Below are 21,510 nucleotides of genomic sequence, written 5' to 3'. Positions count from 1 at the left end.
GTCAACTTTGACCTCCCCCCTCTTTTTTCCCCTCCAGACTTCCAAGTTTGAGGCTGTTTAGTGAACATGTCACTGGGTATGGTCAAGCTGCTAAGTTTCCCGCTGAGGCCCCCCGTCCCTAACCACCACCCCGCCCTTTCTAACAGGACGAATGCAGGTGTGCGCACAAGCGTAACTGAAGTCTGGCTTGAGGGGCGCCCGGGTGGCTCCGTCGGTGGAGCATCCGACTCTTGGTTTCGGCTCGGGTTACGCTCTCAGGGCCGTGAGCGGGGGCCCCGCGTCGGGCTTGGCACTCAGCGCAGGGGTCTGCTTGGGATTCTCTCCCGCGCCTCCCACTCATGCTCTCTCTGTCTCTGTCTCTAAATATAAAGAAATAAATCTTCTAAAAATATTTTAAGCCTGGCTTGATGAGAGACTGGAAACCTGAAATCCCCAAACCGCCAAGAGTCACCTGCGACACCGTATTATTCCTTTCCCCGCCTTGGGTTTCACCGTGTCCATCACCCCACCCTACGAATGCGACACTCGCGGGTCGTACCCAAATCTCCACGCTGCAGGAAGAGCGCCCCGCTCCAGATCGCATGCCTCCTCTCCTGGTCCCTGTTGTTCGACTGAGTACCTTCCAGCTTCCCTCCCCTTACTGAGAGGTAGCACCTACCTCTCAGGGAGCTGCTGGCTGACCAGAGAGGGATGCTGTTCCGTTTCTGATAAAACAGGATGTAAGCCCCTCGGCTATTGACCTCATCCTCTGGGAGCGGCTCTACCGTGCTGTCATCATAACTGTACCACCGGCCATCCAGAGAGTTCCGGCAGTAGGCTGCAAAGGTCCAAACCCCAAGTGCCAATTACTGGAGGCCCCCCGCTCCCCCCCAAAAAAAAAACCCCAGAAAGGCATTTCTCACGAGCAGAGCTGAAAAAATGGACATGTCTGTAACAGAATGAGAAAAATCGGTCCATTTCTGGCCAGAACTAAATTTTGCAGAATCCGAAAGATCAATCCGTTTTGCGCCCCGGGCCTTACGAAGTGTGCTGTGACTTTAGCTGAGTCCTTATGTGGCAGCCCTTACTCAGGCAAAGTCTCCAATAACAGGGAGCCCGAAGTTATTGAGCCAGACAACAATGTCCACCACGTTCACATGGCTCCTTGAGAAGTTTCGAAATGCACCTTCTCTGATTCAGTGTGTGATAAAAACAAACTCATTTGGGATTATGGTGCGCTTCTTTCCTGCCTAAGAACCGAAGTCAAACATTTAAGGAAAAGCCCATAAATAAGATTCTCGCCACCTTCTAAGCAATTATGACAAAATACTCTCCTTTCCCTCCACATCTCAGTGAATGGTGCCATAACCCACTAACCCCGAGTCAGCCCACTTTTCTGTAATGAGCCACAGAGCAAATATCTTAGACTTTACAGGTCACGTATGGCCACAGACTGTCTCTGACACAGATTCTCCTTGTCCTTTTCTTTTTTTTTTTTTACCACCGTTTAAAATGTAAAAACCATTTTTAACTCGTGGGCTGTATAGAAACAGGTGCCGGACTGGATCTGGCCCGCGGGCCATAGTTTGCTGAGCCCTGTGCTACTCCAAACCAGGCACATAGGAGCTCATCTCTGCTCTTCCCTGCCCCCCACCCCGGCCATGCCCCAGTCCAAATGCCAGTCTTCCTGATTCTACTTGCTAAATGCATGTCAAATACCCTGATTTTCCCCTCCTGAGTTCCAGCCAACACCATCTCTCATTTGAGCCCCAGAAATTTCCTTGAACTGGAATTCCAACTTCCACCCTTGTTCCCTTCTACCTGGTTTCCAGAGGAGAGCTACACCCTCAATGTGTGAACTAGATTATGTCTTCGGTGCTCTGCCTAAAGCCTTTCACTGGCTTCCCGTTACCCTTTGGAAAAAATGCAAACTCTCATCCATGGCCTCCACGTAGTACTCACCTCTCCAGCCTCATCCGTGTTACTTAGGCCTGGGTCACTATACTTCCGCCATGACAGGCTTTCATCATTTCTTAAATACACCAAACTCTGCCCCAGGGCCTTTGCACATGCTGGTAGCTCTTCCCATCATGGTCCTCCTCCCATTATTCACCCAGCTAGTTCCTTTAGCTCTTGGCATACAGGTGCCTTCCTCAGAGAGAGAGGGCTTATCCCTAGCACAGACAGGGTCAGTTGAATACCCTTTATAATGCCAGGCAGTGAATGAGCTAAAGCGACAAGCATCTTGTCACTGTGTGTGTCCCCATGAGGCCAGCACTCCTGTCTGTCTTGCTCATCACAGAAGCTCTGGCACCACACACAGAGTCTACACAGAAGGGGTACTTGCCCCCGCCCCCTGTTCTCTGGCAGGTGCCTGGTGTGTGATGAGGGGTGTGCACATGCCCAGGGCCCCGAGGGAGCTCGGCATTCCCGGGGCATCTTCAAGCTCGGGCCACGGTCACGACGCATGACCACGGCGGTCACGACGCATGACCACGGCAGCCACGAGGCGAGAGGCAAGGCTCACCTGTGTAATGCCCACCTTGCAGACTGCCGTGGTGGTTGCAGACGGCATATAGGTCGTATAGGAAGTCCAGCGGGTAGCCGGCAGGCAGGCAGGCCGGGGGCTTCCAGGGGGGCCAGGGGCCCGTCACAGGCGGGGGGCTGGTGCTTCTCTGGGCCACGTGGGGAGCCATGTTGAGGCCAGAGAGCGGAAACTTCACCAGCGTGGACAGCTTGTTCCTTCTCTCGCCCACTTGACAGAACCTCTTGAGGTGGATGATGAGGATGTCCGGCAGGGTCCACAGGCTCAGCTTCACCATGCCCTGCTGGAGGGCCTTGCAGTGCGGACACTTCCACGCATCGTCCTGAGCCAGCTGGAAAGGAAGCCACGGGGACCGTGAGCTGGCCCGCCCCGCCACACCATGGCTAACCCACCAGTCCCAGCCCGGGGGCGTGGACCCTCCGGGCACCACCTGCTCCTCCTTGGTGTAGAACTGAAAACACTCGTCCAAGGTACAGCTGTGCTGCTGGTGGACCCACCGCTGCTGCCACACGCTGTCTGCGTCCTGCACCCGCTCCTCCTGGAGGCTCCCGAACAGGCTGCGAGGAGAGGGGACCACGGGCATCGAGGCTTCTCGCCACCGAGGGGGCTCCCACCTGGACTCCGCACGGCACGCGGGTGGGAAGGCATCCACCAGGGGAGGCAAAGCTGCCCCGCCTGGCGCCTCGGCTGCACTCGGGCTCCCGGAAATCCCGCTCTCGCCCACCAGCTCCCGGAGGGACCCCGCGCTCGGTCGATCCGCCTCGGCTTCCTCATCCAGCGCGGGGCCCGGGACCTCGCAGGGGACTCGTGAACACTTGCTGGACTGAACGGGGTCCTTTTTACAAAGTAGGGCCACATGCACTCGGGGTGATAGGCACAGCCATGCTGAGCACCTGAGAGTGTGGACTTGAACCAGACAGCCTGGGTTCGAATCCCGGCTCTGGCACGCGCACGAGCTGTGGGGCACTGAGCAATCGTGTAACCTCTCTGTGCCTCGGTTTCCACATCTGGAAACTGGATTATGGTAGTGCCGACCTCACGGGGCGGGACCAAGAGGAAATAGACTGCATCTATGCGATGTGCTCAGAGCCGGGAGCAGGTCGGCGTCACCTAAGTGGTTACTACTCTTACCGCCACCACTCCTCACACCATGCAGCACGGTCATGGTCACGGTCACTATTGTTTACATACAGACACTTGTCATTAGGGTCTCTCAGAGGCAGGGACCACATGGCATCAAGGAGGTGTGCATACTGCCTTAGGCATGTTGGGGGACCCTGGGCATGGGAAGATTTATTCGTACAGGCAGGCCCCAGTCTCCTCCGCGGGAGCCCCATTCTGTTGAACTCACCGCTCCTTGGCACAGCTGTCCCACTCCACGGCCAGTTTGACGTGGGGGGGGCCCCCTGGCCTCCTGAGGTGCAGAGCCCTGAGGGGAGAGAACATGGAGCCCATCAGAAAGCACAGGGCCTCCTTCCCACAGCTCCGCCTCCAAGCCCAGGGCCGATGTCCCAAACACAAGTGCCCGAACTAAGGGTGAACTAAGGGTAAACCAAGGCCGGGCGGACAGACGTGTGACCAGAAGGACCGTGGCCTGGGGGAGGCCCTCCTTCAGCGTGGTCCACTTTCCGGGGCTTCTCAAACTACCTACGATGAAAGACCCATCTGTTGATCGGTTTCTAAACCACTACAGACGGATCCTTTGGCAAAATACAATAAAAATAATGGGGGGACAATATAAAAGTCCAATTTAAAAATTATTATAATTTTAGATTATAGATAATTTAATATATACCTATATACTGTAGATAATATATATTCATCACATTTTCAATTGCTCTGTCCTATTGCCTTAACACACCCCAGTGCTTCCTCTCAAGTTCTGTCATGGGCCAGGGACAATGAGCGGTCAGGTGGGCATCAGTCTGTGGAATTCGCTTTGAAGCCAGAGTGCCGTGAGGGGGGCCCCTCTCAGAGCTCCCCAAACCCCTGTGCTCGCCTTTCCCATTAGACTGAAGCAGGATGAGCCAAAGTTTCTCCAGCTTCCCTAACTCTGTAAAGCGGCTCCCAAGCAAGAAGCGTGCTTTGGGCTTACGCCCTACCCTGCTGGTTCCTGTTTTTTACAAAGTAGAGGAGTCCATCGTTATCATGATCCTGACACCTAAATTCGGATTCTGACACCAATTCCAATGTGTGCTTTCTGTCAACACCACCAAGCAATCATCTCAATTCCAGCATCATCTACCAGAAGACTAGCATCAGATTCCCACAGGTGAAGGGCTTCATCCTACAGGACTGCCCCTTCCCACTTTATAGACACCAACTGCAAGTCTGGGTTGTCATCTGGGTGTTCTGACCCCCTGGCTGCAGCTGGGAGGCTCCAGGGCCCCCTCCTTGGGTTTGATGAATTTGCTAGAGCAGCTCACAGAACTCAGAGAAACATTTCACTTGCTAGATCGCCAGTTTATTATGAAAGGATGTAACTCATGAACAGCCAGAGGGAAGAGAGGCAGAGGGTGATGTGTGTGAGAAGGTTGCAGAGCTTCCATGCCCTCTCTGTGCCCACCATCGGTCATCCCAGCATCTCTAAGTGTTTACCCACCTGGAGGCTCCCCAAACCTGCCCTTCTGGGTTTTCATGGAGGCTTCATTATACAGGCATGATTGAATTGATTAATCAATCTCCAGCCCCTCTTCCTCCCCTCAGGTCTTCGGGTGGGAAGGATAGTTCCAACCTTAATCACACGGTTGGTTCCCCTGGCAACCTGGCTCCAACCTTAGGTTCTTTCCAAAAATGACCTCATTAATGTAAACTCAGGTGTGGTTGAAAGGGGTTTGTTAGGGAGAATAAGGCACCTTTATCACGTATCACTAAAAGCATTCCAAGGGTCTTATGAGCTCTGTGCCACAAGACCAAAGACATATTTCTTACTATAAATCATAGTATCACACCTTTGTTAAGGACCCACTTGGCTTTGGCTGGCTGAGCCAGAAAATCAGAGATGTTTATTGACAATTCTGTGTCTGTGGGGAAAATGACCAAAAGTACTAGATAGTTTACAGAGCAAAACCACCTCTCAGATACTCTGCTGCCTGTGTGCATTGCTTGGCAGGGCCGTGCAAGGTGGAAAGCCGTGAGGCGGCGGGACACACTGGCGTTACCCCTCAATCACAGACACGGTGTTCTACAGCTTGAACCAAAGACTCCGTGGCAGAATTCTCCCCTACCCCAGATGGGACATTCAGGTGGAATTCAGCGGCATGAGCTCACCGAACGAATGTGGGTTTCCCGGTCAGACTGAAATGGGTTCAGATTCAGGCTGGGCCATCAGCTACCTAACTAAGTCGGAGCAAGTTAGTGGAGGCCAAGTGGCTCCATTGGTTAAGCATCTGCCTTTGGTTCAGGTCATGATCTCGGGGTCCTGGGATCGAGCCCCGCTTCAGGCTCCCTGCTCAGCGGGGCGCCTGCTTCTCCCTCTCCCTCTGCCCCTTCCCCCTGCTCATGCTCTCACTATTAAATAAATAAAATCTTAAAAAAAAAAAGTTTGAGCAAGTTAACCCATCTCTGGGAACTTCAGTGTCCCCTCATCTTCGAGATGGCCATCACAGCACCTCCCTAGACGTAAGGGTTGAAAGCACAGAATGTGTCTAAGGATCTAGCACACCGGGAGGCAAGTAACCGGGAGTAGATAGGGGGATAATCAACGTACAGACACAGAACCGCCAAGGACTCCAGTCAAAATACAGTGACACCTGTTCTCTTAACAAATCTGGAACGTGCCCCCTTACCTGTCCACTGCCCAGTGACAGAGGGGACGGCTGTCCTGTGGGGATAAGTAGCCGCAAGCCAGAGAAAGCCCCACAACCCGGACGGAGAACAGAGATCCCGGGTTCTGACGAGACATCAAACAGAGACAGCGGGTCAGCGTCGTGTTGACTGCACTGAGACTCTCAAGGGCAAATAAGTTAGTCAAAGACTGTCCTCCTTTTTGTTGATGGTGTATTTTGAGTGTGCCCTTAAAAAATATTAGTATTCAAAACCTGCAGATATAAAGATCTTTTTTTTTTTTTTTTTTTTTAACAAGATGCGCACTGTAGGGGCGCCTGGGTGGCTCAGTCGGTGAAGCGTCCGACTCTTGATTTTGGCTCAGGTCGTGATCTCAGGGTCAATGGGATCGAGCCCCAAGTCAGTCTCCGCACTAGGCATGGAGCCCGCCTGAAATTCTCTCTTCCTCCCTCTGCCCCTCCCCCTCCCAAAAAAGATACATGCTACACCTTTCAACATAGCAATCTAACACTGTTTAACATATTAAATTAATAGATAATTTACCTACTTTAAGATGATTATCATCATCATCACCAAATGGCCAAAATGAGGCGAGTATCTAAAAGGAAGCTAGTGTCTCTTTTACATACCAAATGCTTCAGAAGTATTTATACGCTTAAAAAAAAAAAAAGCCACATACGGAAATATTACCTATGTTTTCATTCTAAGAGGCATGTTCTTTTTCATATTCTAACATTTCTTAAGTTGAAGGGAGCCTTAAACGGCGTTATTCACAATAGTCAAAATGTGGAAACAACCCGAGTGTCCATCAACAGGTGAGTGGATGAACACCTTTGGGTCTACACGCACAATGGAGTATTATTCAGCCTTAAAAAGGAAGGAAGTTCTGACATGTGCCCCAGCGTGCGTGGACCTTGGAAATACTCTGCACCAGACACAGAAGGACAGACACCGTATGATTCTGCTTCATGAGATACCTACAGTAGGCAAATGCATCAGGACAGAAAGTGGGATGGGGGTGATCAGAGGCCAAGGGCTGGGGGATGGGGTGTTGTGTTAAACGGGCAGAGTTTTCATAGGGATGCTGAAAAGTTGGGGTAAGGATATGGTGATGGTTTTACAACATCGTGACTATAACTAACATACACTAACAAATGGCTAAAATCAACGTTGTGTATAATTTACCACTATTAAAAATAATCAACAGAGTCTTCAAGTAAAATAAATACAGTCCTTTTTCTTTTTTTTTTTTTTTAAGATTTATTTATTCATTTGACAGAGAGAGAGAAAGCATGTGAGTGCCTGGCGGGGAGGGGCAGAGGGAGAGGGAGAAAGAATCTCAAGCACGAGCTGAGCATGGAGCCCACGTGGGGGTCGATCTCACGACCCTGAGATCACGGACCTGAGCCGAAACCACGAATCAGACGCTTAACGCACCGTGCCACCCGGGCGCCCTGCAAATACAGTTCTTAAAATGGTCACTGATGACCCTTAGCTTTAATTAGAAAAACAATGAAATTTCCTTCCAAACTCTGACAACGATAAAAGGTAGACACACCTCTACTTACAAAGCACTGGTGAACTACAGGTTGAATTCAGACAGGGGAGGAGGGGGAAGCACTGGAATTCCAGGAAAGAGCAACAGTGCGTGGGCACGACCCAACACATCCTCAAACAGCCACGACCCGCTCTTCTGGCTGTGACAGCTCACGTGTGCAGGGAGCAAGGGGACACTGGTAAGGTGAATCGGAACCCAGTTGCCTTGAGTGTGAAGTCCAGGGTCCATGCCCGATTAGACCATAACCACACTCCGCCTGACCTACAGCTTCAACAAAGACAAAAGCAGTGATGGGAAGCAAGCTGCCTCCAGAAGCTGTGATCCAGGGGTGGCCACGGCTCCTTACTTCCTAAGGAGACCGTTTCTTAAATCTGGGGGCGGTGAGGTGGCGGTGGGGGGGGGCGGCTTTTTTCCTAACTGAGCCTTGCTGTTGGGACAGCAACGTGATCAACACAATCAAGGCACCAATACTGCATGGAGGCAGCTTACCCCGTCTGCACACAAAGCAAGTTTACAATGTGACCACAGAAGTGTCTCAGCAGTGATAAATCCCCGTTTTTCAGAATTCAAACAAACTCAATCTGTCTAGCAGGTTGGTCATTTTTGGAAGACATTCTCCTGTCTTCCATCCTTCGCTAGGAAAATGCCTTTTAGGGCCTTCACTACTTTTCATCTCCTCAGCTCCAGGTTGAGAATTCTGAATGCATTCAAATCGTGACCAGACTGAGCCAGGATTTTATATGGTACTTAAAGCATTATGGGTTAAATGGGTGGGCTATCCTAGGAACCCCACAACCATTTAGAACACCTTCCTCCTACAAAAAATCAGGCCACACAATGGAACTGGAGGGTGTTACGCTGAGTGAAATAAGTCAATCAGAGAAAGACAGGTATCATATGACCTCACTGATATGAGGAATTCCTAATCTCAGGAAACAAACTGAGGGTTGCTGGAGTGGTTGGGGGTGGGAGGGATGGGGTGGCTGGGTGACAGACACTGGGGAGGGTATGTGCTATGGTGAGCGCTGTGAATTGTGCAAGACTGTTGAATCACAGATCTGTACTTCTGAAACAAATAACACAACATATGTTAAGAAAAAAGAAAAAGAAGAAGATAGCAGGAGAGGAAGAATGAGGGGGAGTAAGTCGGAGGGGGAGACGAACCATGAGAGATGATGGACTCTGAAAAACACACTGAGGGTTCTAGAGGGGAGGGGGGTGGGGGGATGGGTTAGCCTGGTGATGGGTATTAAAGAGGGCACGTTCTGCGTGGAGCACTGGGTGTTATGCACAATGAATCATGGAACACTACATCCAAAACTAATGATGTAATGTATGGTGATTAACATAACAAAAAAAAAAAAAATCAGGTCACACATTGACCAATGAGTCCGCAGAAAAGCATCCCTAACCCACAGGAGGTTGCCTCTATTAGAATTTTGCTGGCCTCACTGGTTGCCTTACGGGTTTCTGCAAACCTAGTGACCAGAGAGGTGCAGAGGCAGGCCTACATGTGCGATCAGGTGGCGAACAGGGACGGCTGAGTTCAACGTTCGCATAAAAGTGGTTTCATCCACTTGCAAGGATCAGGAGCACAAGGTCTGGGGAAGACTGGAGCTATTATTGCAAGATATTCTGACCTATTTAGAGAGAAGTTAGAGGCTCTAATTTGGGCACCACGGGGGAAAAAAAATCCTTTAGAGATATAGGTTGGTACAAATGTAGAGAAGGTGTTTGACAAAATAAAAATGTTATTTCATGTACTTCCTGAATCAAACGTACGGTCTTCCCCAAGCAGGAAGGAGCATGAATTATTAAGAAATCACCTCTGACAAGTTCTCACATAGGGAAGCAAAATTCTGGGGCTCCTGACCTGTCCCCCAAAATGTCACCATCTTCCAAACCACCGGACTGGTTTCTGTTACCCTAGGGGCCAAAAGGAATGGTTTTAGCGTGTGTTGTGTTTATCTGTTAACTACCAACCTGAGAATAAATAAAGGAGCAAGGCAAAAAGGTGTTTTGCCTCGAGTTTTTAATCTCGTTTTTTTAAAAAACCGGACGCATTTTTTTTTTTTAATATCTAGATATTCACATTTGGACATAAACACCCATTTTCACTTTCCACAGAAGTTAGGCCTCAAGTCCCCTGAAATTTTGGATGCAAACGTGTAAGTTATAATTTATTGTAATACACCACACTCCAGGAAGAACCACAGATAAGCCATAAATATAGAAAATAGAGAAGAACAGGGTAAATGCTATCCCAGGGGTGTTTTTAAAGATTTAACGAGAAAAGGGCTCTGTCCATGGAAGGTCTTTTGTAATGGTGTAGAGAATAAAACAGCACAGGCCATGGGATGGTTACTTCCTTGCCTAAGAGCAAAAAGCAGTCTTATATGGGCAATGTGAACACTCTCATTAACAGCAAATGCCCGTCTATCCCGAGCTTCTCCTAGATCCCTACCCCTTCTCCATCCCCGACAACACACACACTACACACACACACACACACACACGCACACACACTGACCTGGACGGGGGCCTCACTCTTCAGGACACAGCGGACCTTACTGAGAATGCACTCTTGCAGCTGGACCCAGGAAATCGCTCTGTCTTCCCTTAGCAGGAAAGGTGGCCCGAACCTGATCGATTCAAGGGCATCAGGTTAGCTCCGCAAAGGAAAGACCAACACCACTCAACAATTGTGAGCGTTTGCTCTGCTCAGGAGCACGTCTCCACTGAGTATGAGTTGAGCACCAAGCACGGTTCGAGAATGCCCACCAGAGAACCTCACTCCAGATGGACACATTGCGGTATACACAGAAGCTCCAGAAATGCAAAGCCAGACAGAGACGTGGTGGTGAAAACAGATGGCTGCAAATGATCAGCCAGCTGGGGAGACTCTCCTCCCTGCGCCAGGGTAAGAGAACTTTGGAGCCAGAGGAAAGCGAGGCAGGGATTAATCCAAAGGGAAGTCGGTCTGGTGGACGCGCTGATGGTTTTGTGCATCAGGAGTATTCTCGGGAGAATGTTTTCTATGACCCAAGCTGAAGAACGCAAGGCGGTGAGCCTACAGTGCCCGGATCGCCAGCACAGTCCCAGCTCAGCCACGGGTACCACGGGACGAATCACCAACCACAGATGTCCCGTGGCTGCACCACACAAGGTTGTACGAAGAGCCGATGGATAAAAATGTGACGCTGCATTTACCACAAAGATACAAATGTAGGGATCCGAAGGGGTACGTGCACCCCAATGTTTATAGCAGCAATGTGCACAATAGCCAAACTGTGGAAAGAGCCAAGATGTCCATCGACAGATGAATGGATAAAGAAGAGGTGGTATATATACACAATGGAATATTATGCAGCCATCAAAAGGAATGAGATCTTGCCATTTGCAACGACGTGGATGGAACTGGAGGGTGTTATGCTGAGTGAAATAAGTCAATCAGAGAAAGACAGGTATCATATGACCTCACTGATATGAGGAATTCTTAATCTCAGGAAACAAACTGAGGGTTGCTGGAGTGGTGGGGGGTGGGAGGGATGGGGTGGCTGGGTGATAGACATTGGGGAGGGTATGTGCTATGGTGAGCGCTGTGAATTGTGCAAGACTGTTGAGTCACAGACCTGTACTTCTGAAACAAATAATGCAACATATGTTAAGAAAAAAGAAAAAGAAGAAGATAGCAGGAGGGGAAGAATGAAGGGGAGTAAGTCGGAGGGGGAGACGAACCATGAGAGACGATGGACTCTGAAAAACAAACTGAGGGCTCTAGAGGGGAGGGGGGTGGGGGGATGGGTTAGCCTGGTGATGGGTATTCAAGAGGGCACGTTCTGCGTGGAGCACTGGGTGTTATGCACAAACAATGAATCATGGAACACTGCATCAAAAACTAATGATGTAATGTATGGTGATTAACATAACAATAAAAAATTAAAAAAAAAATATGACGCTGCTGAATAAACTTTGCTGAAAGCCAGCACGAACCTGAGCGGGTGTGTCTGGAACAGCAAAGGGACTGTGTTGTCCACGGTTGGTTTATTCACCTTATCCTCTACCGTTAGGCATTCAGATTGTTTCCGATCTTTTAATTGTAACAGAGCTTGCTTATAGCAGGAACTCTCTATGTTTGTGTGCAACACCTTTGTCTGTTTCTTTGGGATAAACTTCCGTAAGTGGAAATGCAAGACCAAAGCTATTCATGCCCCAGCTGCCCCCCCCCCCGGAAAAGCCACACCCACGTACCAGTGGGGCAGGTGCCCTGTTGCCTTGACACTTGCCCAGGATGAGTCTTATCAAGTTTTAAAACTGTGTAACCGATCTGAAAGGTGAACAGCCTCTTGCCGTTACAATGAGAATTTCTTCTACTACGAACAAAGCTGAGTATTTTGGCCCTATGCTTGTATTTCTTTTGTGAATTAACGTTAATCTCCGTGCCTCATTTTACTAAGAGTATCTCTCTCACTAATTTCCGAGCTGGGTTCTATACAATGGATTATGCGCCTTCCACCGCTTACATGATATAAATATGTTTTCTTTGTATGTAAAATTTTAAATGCGTCTAAAACAGTAGCCGTTTCCTTTATAGCCTCAATTTGCCCCCCCTTATATACTAATTTATTCACTTTAAATAATATGAAATGTACCATTTTTATCATGTAATACCTAAATATACTTCAGCCTATTCTGTTCCAATGATTTAAGTGCATATTCTTCCAGCTATATGACGATATTTTTTGGCTTCAAAAGCTTTTCTTATATAGCCTATGTAATTTTTTTATAATTAAAACTTCATTTGGGTTTAATAAAGCAACCCCTCTCCCTTCCTCCTCTCTCTTTCCCCCAATATTTTCCGACTGTCCTTATGAGTTTATAATTCCAGATGAATTTTACAAACATTTTATCAGTATAGGCATTTTTGATTAGAGTTATAGTTTTCGAGCATTTTATTTGGGCTAGTTAGGAAAATGATCTGGTTTTGTCGGTTATATTACCATACCTGGACCCTTTCACTTCTGATCACTTCCCAGTTCCTGGCTTTCTGGACAGGCCACAGTATAATCTGCAGACAGTGGTCATTTTTTTCTCTTTTTTTATGGCCAGTTTTTTCCCCTTGTCTTACTGCACTGCCCAGGCCTTACGACACCGTATAAAATGACAGCGGTGAGAGCCATAATTGTTCCTGAAATTAACAGGAAAGTCTCTGATGCTTAATTGTTAAGGACAACGTTTGCCATCTGTTCAAGGCAGTTACTGATGATCCTCTTGATCAGAAAGTACCCTATTCCTCGCTGAATAACCTTGAGAATGGATGCTTGATTTTATCAAATTAGAATTATTCTAGATGGAATCCCAAGCACGTGTCTACACAGCCCAGACATCACGAAGGAGATGAGGTTATACATACCTGCTGGCCTGCTGCCCTGACCCCACCAAGTTACAGAAGAGGACTAGCACCTTGTTCTCGCTATGGACGGGCAGGGACGACTGCGGACCCTCACGGGCTGCCAAGCGTGGGGAGACCGACAGACCAGATGGATGAGCTAAAGAGAGAGAATTATGTTTATAGTCTTAAAAAAATTCGCTGGGCCACAACCCTGGCTTCTCTAGCCACTTCTTCTCTTTGAGCATCTATCAACCACCACTGGGAGACACTAGAGTACTTTAAGGAAAGAGGTATTAAGGTACGAGGCACTTGTGCCATTTGGTACTACCTGGTACACGAAGATCATATACATGGTAGTGAATTTGCCATTGTGTTCAGCCAATAATAGTAAAACATGGGCAGGGATGTTAATGAAGGCTTCCCAAAGTTGATCCGAAAAATACTCCAAAATGATTTTGGTTGCTTTTATGCCTGGAACAGAGAGCCACAAGTTGGCTCTGGCTTTCTCAGTCCGCAGGAGAAGTACAGAGAGAAGGTGAGAACTCTTACCCTTGAGGATGTGGAAGAATTAGACTCTCCTCAATTTCCAATCATTCTGAAAATCAGACTTTTAAAGCACAGGGGTGTCACCTTTGATTGAACTTGAAATGAGGGTCTTTTCATTGAACGAGGACATGATCAGGGCCAGTCAAGGCCCAGGGGCTCCCTGTTGACTCAGAGCAACCACCGATCTCTGGTTCCCACAGTCTGCCACTGAGGCTGGCTGAGGATATGGACCAGGGTACAGGATTCACCTGGGCTATATGGCAACATCAGCAGAGGGTCCTCCAAATACGGGCCGCCTTCCTGACCACAGAATTGGGCCAGAATATATACTGAACTGCAATCAGAGGTGGTCAGATACTGATCTTCTTGGCCAAGTTCAGGAAGTGGTACTGTTAACAAAAGTCCTTTAATAACCTCTTTGGCCATCTACTGCTCCAACTTGTAAACATTTGACTTCAAGCACAGACCTTGAACTACAAGAGTCCTGAACACAAGGATCGCCCTGAATAGTGATTCTCATTCTCAGAGGGTGTTTTCGGGACCAGCAGCAGCGGCATCCCCTGGGAACTTGTGAGACATGCAAATTCTTGGGTCCCGCCCCAGACCTACTGAACCAGAAACTCAGTGCGCAGGACCCAGAACTCTGCCTTAACAAGCTTCCCACATGATTCTGCTATTCATCAAGGTTTTGAAAACCCCTGACTGACTGAATAATGTTTAATCATCAACCACCTATACAGCAAACATCAGAGAAAATAAGCCTGACAGGTCCAAGTACCAAAACGAAACGTCTTACGCCTTAGCACACAAGGAGTACCCTCTCAAACGTATAACTCATACTATCCCAATAAAATTATGCGAGGCATTACTGTACCTGAGAGCATCTTCTGGCCAGGTGGTGGGGGCGCATGGAAGGCATACACGTTATCTCCCTCTGAAATGGTATTCAGGTCCTCTTCATCAAAGAAAGACCGCTGGAACCCACTGGGACACAGTTCAACCAAGATCACCTGGAACGAGGAGGATCATTTTCCCTCTTGATTCCTCAAAGGGAACTTGAGCAAGAAATCTAAAAGTGACTGAGTCTCTTACCCTTTCCTCCCTTCTAAGTGAGAAACACTACTTATTAGTAGTAATAAAACAAGAGGAGGTATAACAATTAGATTGACCACAGACTATCTCAATGGCAACAGAATCTCAAACTGCTGACTGAAGAGATGGGGGAAGACAATTGAGGAGGGGAAAAAAACCCTCAAGTTTATACCCAGCTAAACTATCATGCAAGCACTAAGAATAAAATGAAGCTCTCTTCAGACTAAAAGTTAAGAGTGTTTACCATTTACAGATCTCTACTGAAAGAACTTCTAAATCGTTTTGCCAGCTTTTTTCACATCCTGGCATATGCGGTACATATTTTTATGGAACACTGAGGTAAGCAGAAGTTGCCCTCATAGCAGAGAAGAGAGGTGACCACCTTAAGGGTCCTGTCACCTCGGGCGCTGAAGGAATCGACATCTCAACACACCTGGGCCATTCAAGGCACAATGGCTGGGAAATTCTCTTGTAAGAGATACATTTCAGGGTTAAAACAAATAAACTGACTCCAGGAAAAAAACTTGAGTTGTAAGAAGAAATGATGAGCCAAAGAAAATGGTAAACATTGGCAAATGTAAACACACACTGACTATATAAATCCATAATAATAACTCATACTAGTACTACAACCAGGAGGAAAGGGCAGGAGGGATTAAAACACTGGACAATAATATCCATCCACAATAATAATCAAAAAGGTGGAAGGGGGAGATTAAAGCACACCAAGATCCTTGTGTTGTTTGGGAAAATTAACATAGGACTTTGCTAATAATTCTGCATGTCGGCATTTTAAGGATAACCACTAAATAAGCACAGAATTAGAATATATAGGTCCCAAACCAGAAGAAATGGAATAAAAATTGCTCAAGAGAAAAGCAGCAGTAAAGGAGAGGGAAAGGAAACAAAGAAAAAGAAGGGTAAATGGAAAGCATAAAATAAGAAGATATAAATAAATCCAAATATATTCACGGTCATAGATAACGTAAAAGGAATAACCCTGCCGGTTAAAATATCAAGACAGATTTTAAGTTCCAATCAAAATGCCTACACATGCACTTAGGAATCCCTAAGTGACTCCTACCTCCCTGAACAAACACATCACACTCCGCAAATTCCTGACAATTCTTTGATTCTTGTAATTATTCAAACTCTATGTCACATCCCCATTTTGGCTTTTTTTTTTTTTTTTACTGCCATTTCTTCCCCAAGACTCTCACCCACTGTCCTATTCTCTCTTGCTCTCTCAATATACCCCTGAAAAGAGAGCTTTGAGTTCACTGAGCAAGATACACACCTTTTTCCTCATATTCATTTTTTATGAATCCTCATAAACACAGTGATACGATTAGAGGCACCGACTGGGTGGGGGCAGGAAAAGCGCTCACACAGTGAGTAATCATGGTGGTTACATGTAAAAATTCAACAAACTATAACCTCAAGGCGTGTGCCCATTACTGTATGTGTGTTATTCCTCAACAGGAAGGCTAAAACAAATTTTTTTAATTTGAAAAAAAAAAATGCCATGAGGTCATCAGGGGAGTGTAAAATTTGCATTTTCTAGTTAAAGACACAGGGGACCAATTGCTTACTTCGACTAAGGTCACAAAACAGAAGAGCCCTATTCCAAACCCCTCCCATTACGCCACATGGCTGTTGACCACAGTCACCTCCCCTCTGCCCTTGCCTGGGGGCCCTGGTTAGGAGTTCTGCCCTCAACGTCACAGTAAATCCAACCTCTTTACAAAGACTCCTTAAAAAAAAAAAAAAAAAAAAAGGTAGCACATAGCGCTCCCACTCTCTCGTGTTACACATCCTCAGTAGCTCCTCATGTTTCATTTACGGCCCCTTCAGTCTCCTGGTTTCTACTCTCAGGAGTGAAAATACACAGCAGCATCTCAGGCTCTGAAATCAAACCATCTGCATCAAATCCTGGGTCAGCGCTGCCTAGCTGTGTGACCCTGGGGCAGGTCACTTAAACCTCTCAGTGCCTCCCCTTTGCTCACTGATAAAAATGAGGGTAAGTGGCGGGTCCACGTGGGCCTCGGAGCCGCCCGCCGTGCCTGAGAAGAGGTCACAGCGTGAGCCCGCCGCAGCCTGTGCCGCCGCCACCCCTATCGCTGCGAGGTCTGAGCGCCGGGGCTGCAGCCATGGCCTACTGCTGGCAGGAAGGGAAGGATCGAATCATATTTGTGACCAAAGAAGACCATGAAACTCCAAGCAATGCAGAGCTGGTGGCTGATGATCCCAACGATCCGTATGAGGAGCACGGATTGATCCTGCCAAATGGAGACATTAATTGGAACTGCCCGTGCCTTGGGGGAATGCCCGTGCCTTGGGGGAATGAACTGTGGGGAACAGTTCAAGTCAGCCTTTTCCTGCGTCCACTATAGCACAGAGGATGTCAAGGGGTCCAGTTCCGGGCCATGCAGGAATGCATGCAGAAATATCCCGACCTCTATCCCCAGGAGGACGAGGAAGAGGAAGAGGAAGAGAAGAAGCCAGCAGAACGTTTAGAAGAGACAGCTGCCACTGAGGCCACTGCAACCAAAGAAGAGGAGGGGTCAAGCTAATAAAGGCCACAAGGCACTGGGCTCCAGTCCTTCTGCTTCAGAGTGATATGAACCTTTTGCAAAATGCCTTTTGGTCATTCTCCAAGAAAGTGTTTCCTCTGTTCTGTGCACTATAATGTACAAAATAACTTATTTTGATGATCAGGGATCTTGGTCCTTTGAATACACACTGGAAAAAATGTATGTGTGTCTCACATAAACCTATCAGCAAATGTAGCTGTTACTTTTGAATTCTCTTCTCAGATTACCCTGAATTTTGCCACTTTGAAATAATGTGCTGACTATGCTCAGCAACCACAAATCATTATTTGGGACTGTCTTGTGAGTGAGCTGATTTATTCTGATTGATTATATCCCTTTTAGTAGATTTTTATACCCCTTTGGGAAATGAAATAGAAACAAAAACAGCTTTCTTTCAAAATGCTGGAGTGGGGCCATTCCTAACACAAGAAGCCAGCTGATCAGATACTTATTTCTCAAGAACCATCTTGACCTTGAGTATATGAGGAAGGTACTATATTTCATTTCTGATGCATTTGGTTTCCATTTTTACGTTGAGCTCCAGGTTTTCTGTGTTTGGAAATTGGAGCTTTAGACCCTCTAATTCAAAATCCCTTTCCGAGTGAAGAGAAAGGCTGGTTTTGCTGTTCTCGTGATTCTAAAAGCCCTGGTTTGGGGCCTGTGTTCACACTGGCTCTGTGTCAGCCCGTTTAGATGCAATGTTCTTGAGAGGTGGGGACCTAATTGTTACCAAAGTAGCAGCCAAGAGAAGAAATGGTGTGAATTAAGTAGTCAATTAAAGGAAAATGTGATTTAAAAAAAAAAAAAATGAGGGTAATTGGCATCGACTGTACAAGGCGGTTGTGAAGACTGAACTGGTTATGAATACCAAGGTCACAAAATGGCACCCAGCACTAGGGAAGCACTACTGAGCATTCACGGTCATTGGAATTATTAGGATCGTGATCATCATCACGGTCTTCATCTTTTTCTGGTAATTCTGTGTAAATGCAGGGAGAGGTCAAGGCTCAGTCATCAAGACACCAATCAAACAGAAACTCATGAGTCACGAGGGAGTCACCTGGGAACCAGAAATCAGTCTACACAGCCCTACACAGCTGGCCCAGTTAGCATTCCGGCATTCAGTGACCAGGCCCCCGTGCCGCCATTCCATCACACCTCATCCGCAGGGACGCCGCCTTCCTCTGCGACCATCTTCCTCAGGGCTGCCACTGTGCTGAGGATCGGCACGGCCAGGCCCACCCGCAGGAACCGCTGGTTCTTAGAGGGGAAGACCAAGGTGACGCTCAAGAATCTGGAAAATAGGAAGGCGTCCACATCCTTAAAGGACGGACATGAACTGTCAACACCATTGACACTGGGTCAAGCCCAACACTTGGGCTCCTATCTCTGCTTCCTGGTGGGGTCACTGTACCTTAGGTATACTGTCACCAGGTGGCAGCAGAGAGCCAAATCTCCAAAGGGTCTCGGCTCAAGTATAGTTTTCCACAGTGAAAAATTAAAGGTACTTAATGATTAAGAATCACAGTACAGACCTGTGATCTCAAGGTTCTGTTCGTTCAATAGATCACGGTAAGCCGTTCAATAGATCACGGTAAGCCAAAACAAACTTGGAAATCTGAGATGTGAAAGGGTCAAGCTTCTTCTATCAGGGTTCAACACTATTGATGATGCCCTCCTTGTTGAAACTGCCCTTGGTAATAGGACACTTTCCCTTCTCCCCCTCCCCCCCAGGATCTCTCGTTCTACTTCCTACTGTCCCCACCAGCACACCGGGGCTCCCTCCTCCAGCTTCGGCTTCTCCCGCCCCTTCCTGCAGCACTTGTTGGATTCACACAGCTCACTGCCACAGCTGGGACTGGAACCCCGGGCAGTCCAGCCCCAGAGTCAGGGGTCCCAACCCCTGTCCTCGGGCGCACGAGGCCAAGAATCTTAGCTCACATCCATCAGTAGGCATCCCCTGGTCGGGTCACCCAAGAAAGGAGAAGCCAGTGTTACGTGGATAGCACGGATGGTGAGCAGCGCAGGAACTGGGAGCAGAAACGGGGATTACGTTGCCAGGAAAGGCTTTATGAAGCTTTGGCTCTGCCACTGCATCCTAAAGATGGGGGATTGTCAACAGGCGGAGGGCAAGACAGATGGTATTTTCGGAGATGGAGAACACAAGGAAGAAATGCCACTGTCTCAAGACCAGTGTAGGACTCACCAAACTTCCATGACACTGACGTTGGCATCTGGCCTTAATGGCTTTAAGACCTCGGCTTCTGGAACGCCTGCCCTGTGTGCCTCTTAGGCTTAAAAAGCCGAGCCCACCACACCTCTCACCCGACCCTACTACCCTTCCCTTTTCTGTTTTTCTCCTCTCCTTCGACAACCCCTTCCCTTTTTCCTCTGCTCCTTAGAGAAACTGTTTCCCTGCACCTTCACAGTGAGCCAAAAGGACATGGAAAGAAAGCCAGGAAAAGCAGGTGGCGACAGGTTCCCCCCCACCGCCCCAGATTTGCCTCTGGTTCTGCTGAGAGGTCCAGACCGGCCACCAGCCCATGCCTGCTTCTGAGCGGGCCCAAGACTTCGGAAGCCCCACTACGGCATGACAGACGGAGGCACCGTGGATAATTCCTTCGTCGGCCAGAGGAGGGACGCGGCAACCTTTTACTTTGTCACATTTGGTCGCCAAACATCACCAGCTTTCTAAGGCTGGTTTCTACAGAAATGCTGGTTGAGACTCACAAGAGACCGAGCTGCAGGTGCGAGGCCGTAGGGCACCCAGGGAGGCCTAAGGACTGAGGGAGTCAAGTTCAGGCTCACGTACCTCGTCTGGCGCAGGGGGATGGGGAGCGACACACACAGGAAGGGGTCGAAGGTGTTGCTCTGTTTCAGGCAGTGGGGACAGGTCAAGGAAGATCTGTGAGGGAAAAAAATAAAGTTTCAAGCTGAATCACACTCAGTTTGGCAGATCCTCAAAAAGTTAAATATAAAATTGCCATGTGATCCAGCCATTCCCCTCTCAGATATGTACCCAAAAGGAGTTGAAAACGGGGATTCCTACAAGTACTTGTCCACAAGTGTTCACAGGAGCGCTATTCACAAGAGTCAAAGGGCAGACACAACCCGAACGTCCACCTGTGGATAACTGGATAAATCCACAAGAGGTAAAGCCACAAAGATGGAAGGTGGATTGGTGGCTGCCAGGTGCAGGGGAGGGATGGGGAGGGCTTAACGGGTATCGGGTTTTCTTTCGGGGTGATCAAAATGGTTAGGAACTAGACAGAGGTGCTAGATGCCCAACACTAACGTACGTGCCACGAAACTCTACGCTTTAAAATGGTTAGCTTTACGTTACGTGATTTTACCTCAATTTTTAAAAAAAGGTTTAGTCACACGTGGCAGTGCACGGAGTACGGGAAGGGAAGCAAAAACCCCGCGAGACAGAAACAGCGGGCCGCCTGGGTGGCTCAGTTGGTTAAGCGACTGCCTTCGGCTCAGGTCATGATCCTGGAGTCCCGGGATCGAGTCCCACATCGGGCTCCCTGCTCAGCGGGGAGTCTGCTTCTCCCTCTGACCCTCTTCCCTCTTGTGCTCTGTCTCTCATTCTCTCTCTCTCAAATAAATAAATAAATTCTTTAAAAAAAAAAGAAAAGAAACAGCGGGCCGACTTGCAAGCTGGAAGGAATCTTAGGACCATACCTTCCCCTGGTTCTCAGCTTCACTGTGCTCTAGAATCACAAAGGAAACTTTTCTAAAAATGCAAATGTCTCAGCCCTCCTCCCATAGAGTCGGGGGGCGGGGGCAGGGAGAGGCTCAGGCATTGGTACCTCAACGGCTCCCCAGACACCGGGTTCAGCCACGATGCAGAACCACCAAAGGAGTCCACCCTCCTCATTGTACCAGTAAAGCAACAAAGCTTGGAGTAAAGCAGCTAATAGTAAAAGAGCTAATCTTGAAACAGCGTTTACTAAGAAGTGGGCATTATTCTGGACCACTGGGCTTGTATTAACCCACTTAGTACCCATAACCA

At 48.2% G+C, this 21,510-nt stretch overlaps 1 protein-coding gene and 1 pseudogene across 3 annotated transcripts in view; one reads left to right on the top strand and one right to left on the bottom strand.

Annotated features, from left to right (window-relative positions):
* Positions 1 to 21,510, bottom strand: part of USP43 (ubiquitin specific peptidase 43) — a 50,899-nt gene that overhangs the window by 12,408 nt on the left and 16,981 nt on the right. The window contains exons 4-13 of one of the 2 annotated variants that reach the window (XM_027568555.2): positions 20,305 to 20,397; positions 18,651 to 18,786; positions 14,681 to 14,816; positions 13,282 to 13,417; positions 10,399 to 10,510; positions 6,313 to 6,416; positions 3,876 to 3,953; positions 2,955 to 3,081; positions 2,507 to 2,855; positions 659 to 817 (exon numbers count right to left, since the gene is read on the bottom strand). In XM_027568555.2, coding sequence (XP_027424356.2) covers positions 659 to 817; positions 2,507 to 2,855; positions 2,955 to 3,081; positions 3,876 to 3,953; positions 6,313 to 6,416; positions 10,399 to 10,510; positions 13,282 to 13,417; positions 14,681 to 14,816; positions 18,651 to 18,786; positions 20,305 to 20,397 — 1,430 coding nt within the window. The remainder of the gene's footprint in view (positions 1 to 658; positions 818 to 2,506; positions 2,856 to 2,954; positions 3,082 to 3,875; positions 3,954 to 6,312; positions 6,417 to 10,398; positions 10,511 to 13,281; positions 13,418 to 14,680; positions 14,817 to 18,650; positions 18,787 to 20,304; positions 20,398 to 21,510) is intronic. The other variant, XM_027568556.2, reaches the window with a different exon arrangement.
* On the top strand, positions 16,933 to 18,261 carry LOC113908296 (annotated as a pseudogene). Its single transcript, XR_003515411.2, has one exon. The product of XR_003515411.2 is annotated as a mitochondrial intermembrane space import and assembly protein 40-like (transcript).

The sequence above is a fragment of the Zalophus californianus genome, chromosome 16 (genome assembly GCF_009762305.2).
Source record: "Zalophus californianus isolate mZalCal1 chromosome 16, mZalCal1.pri.v2, whole genome shotgun sequence".
NCBI classification, from domain to species: Eukaryota; Metazoa; Chordata; class Mammalia; order Carnivora; family Otariidae; genus Zalophus; species Zalophus californianus.
Note: the sequence above shows the minus strand (reverse complement) of the source record. Positions and strands in the feature narration are given on the sequence as shown.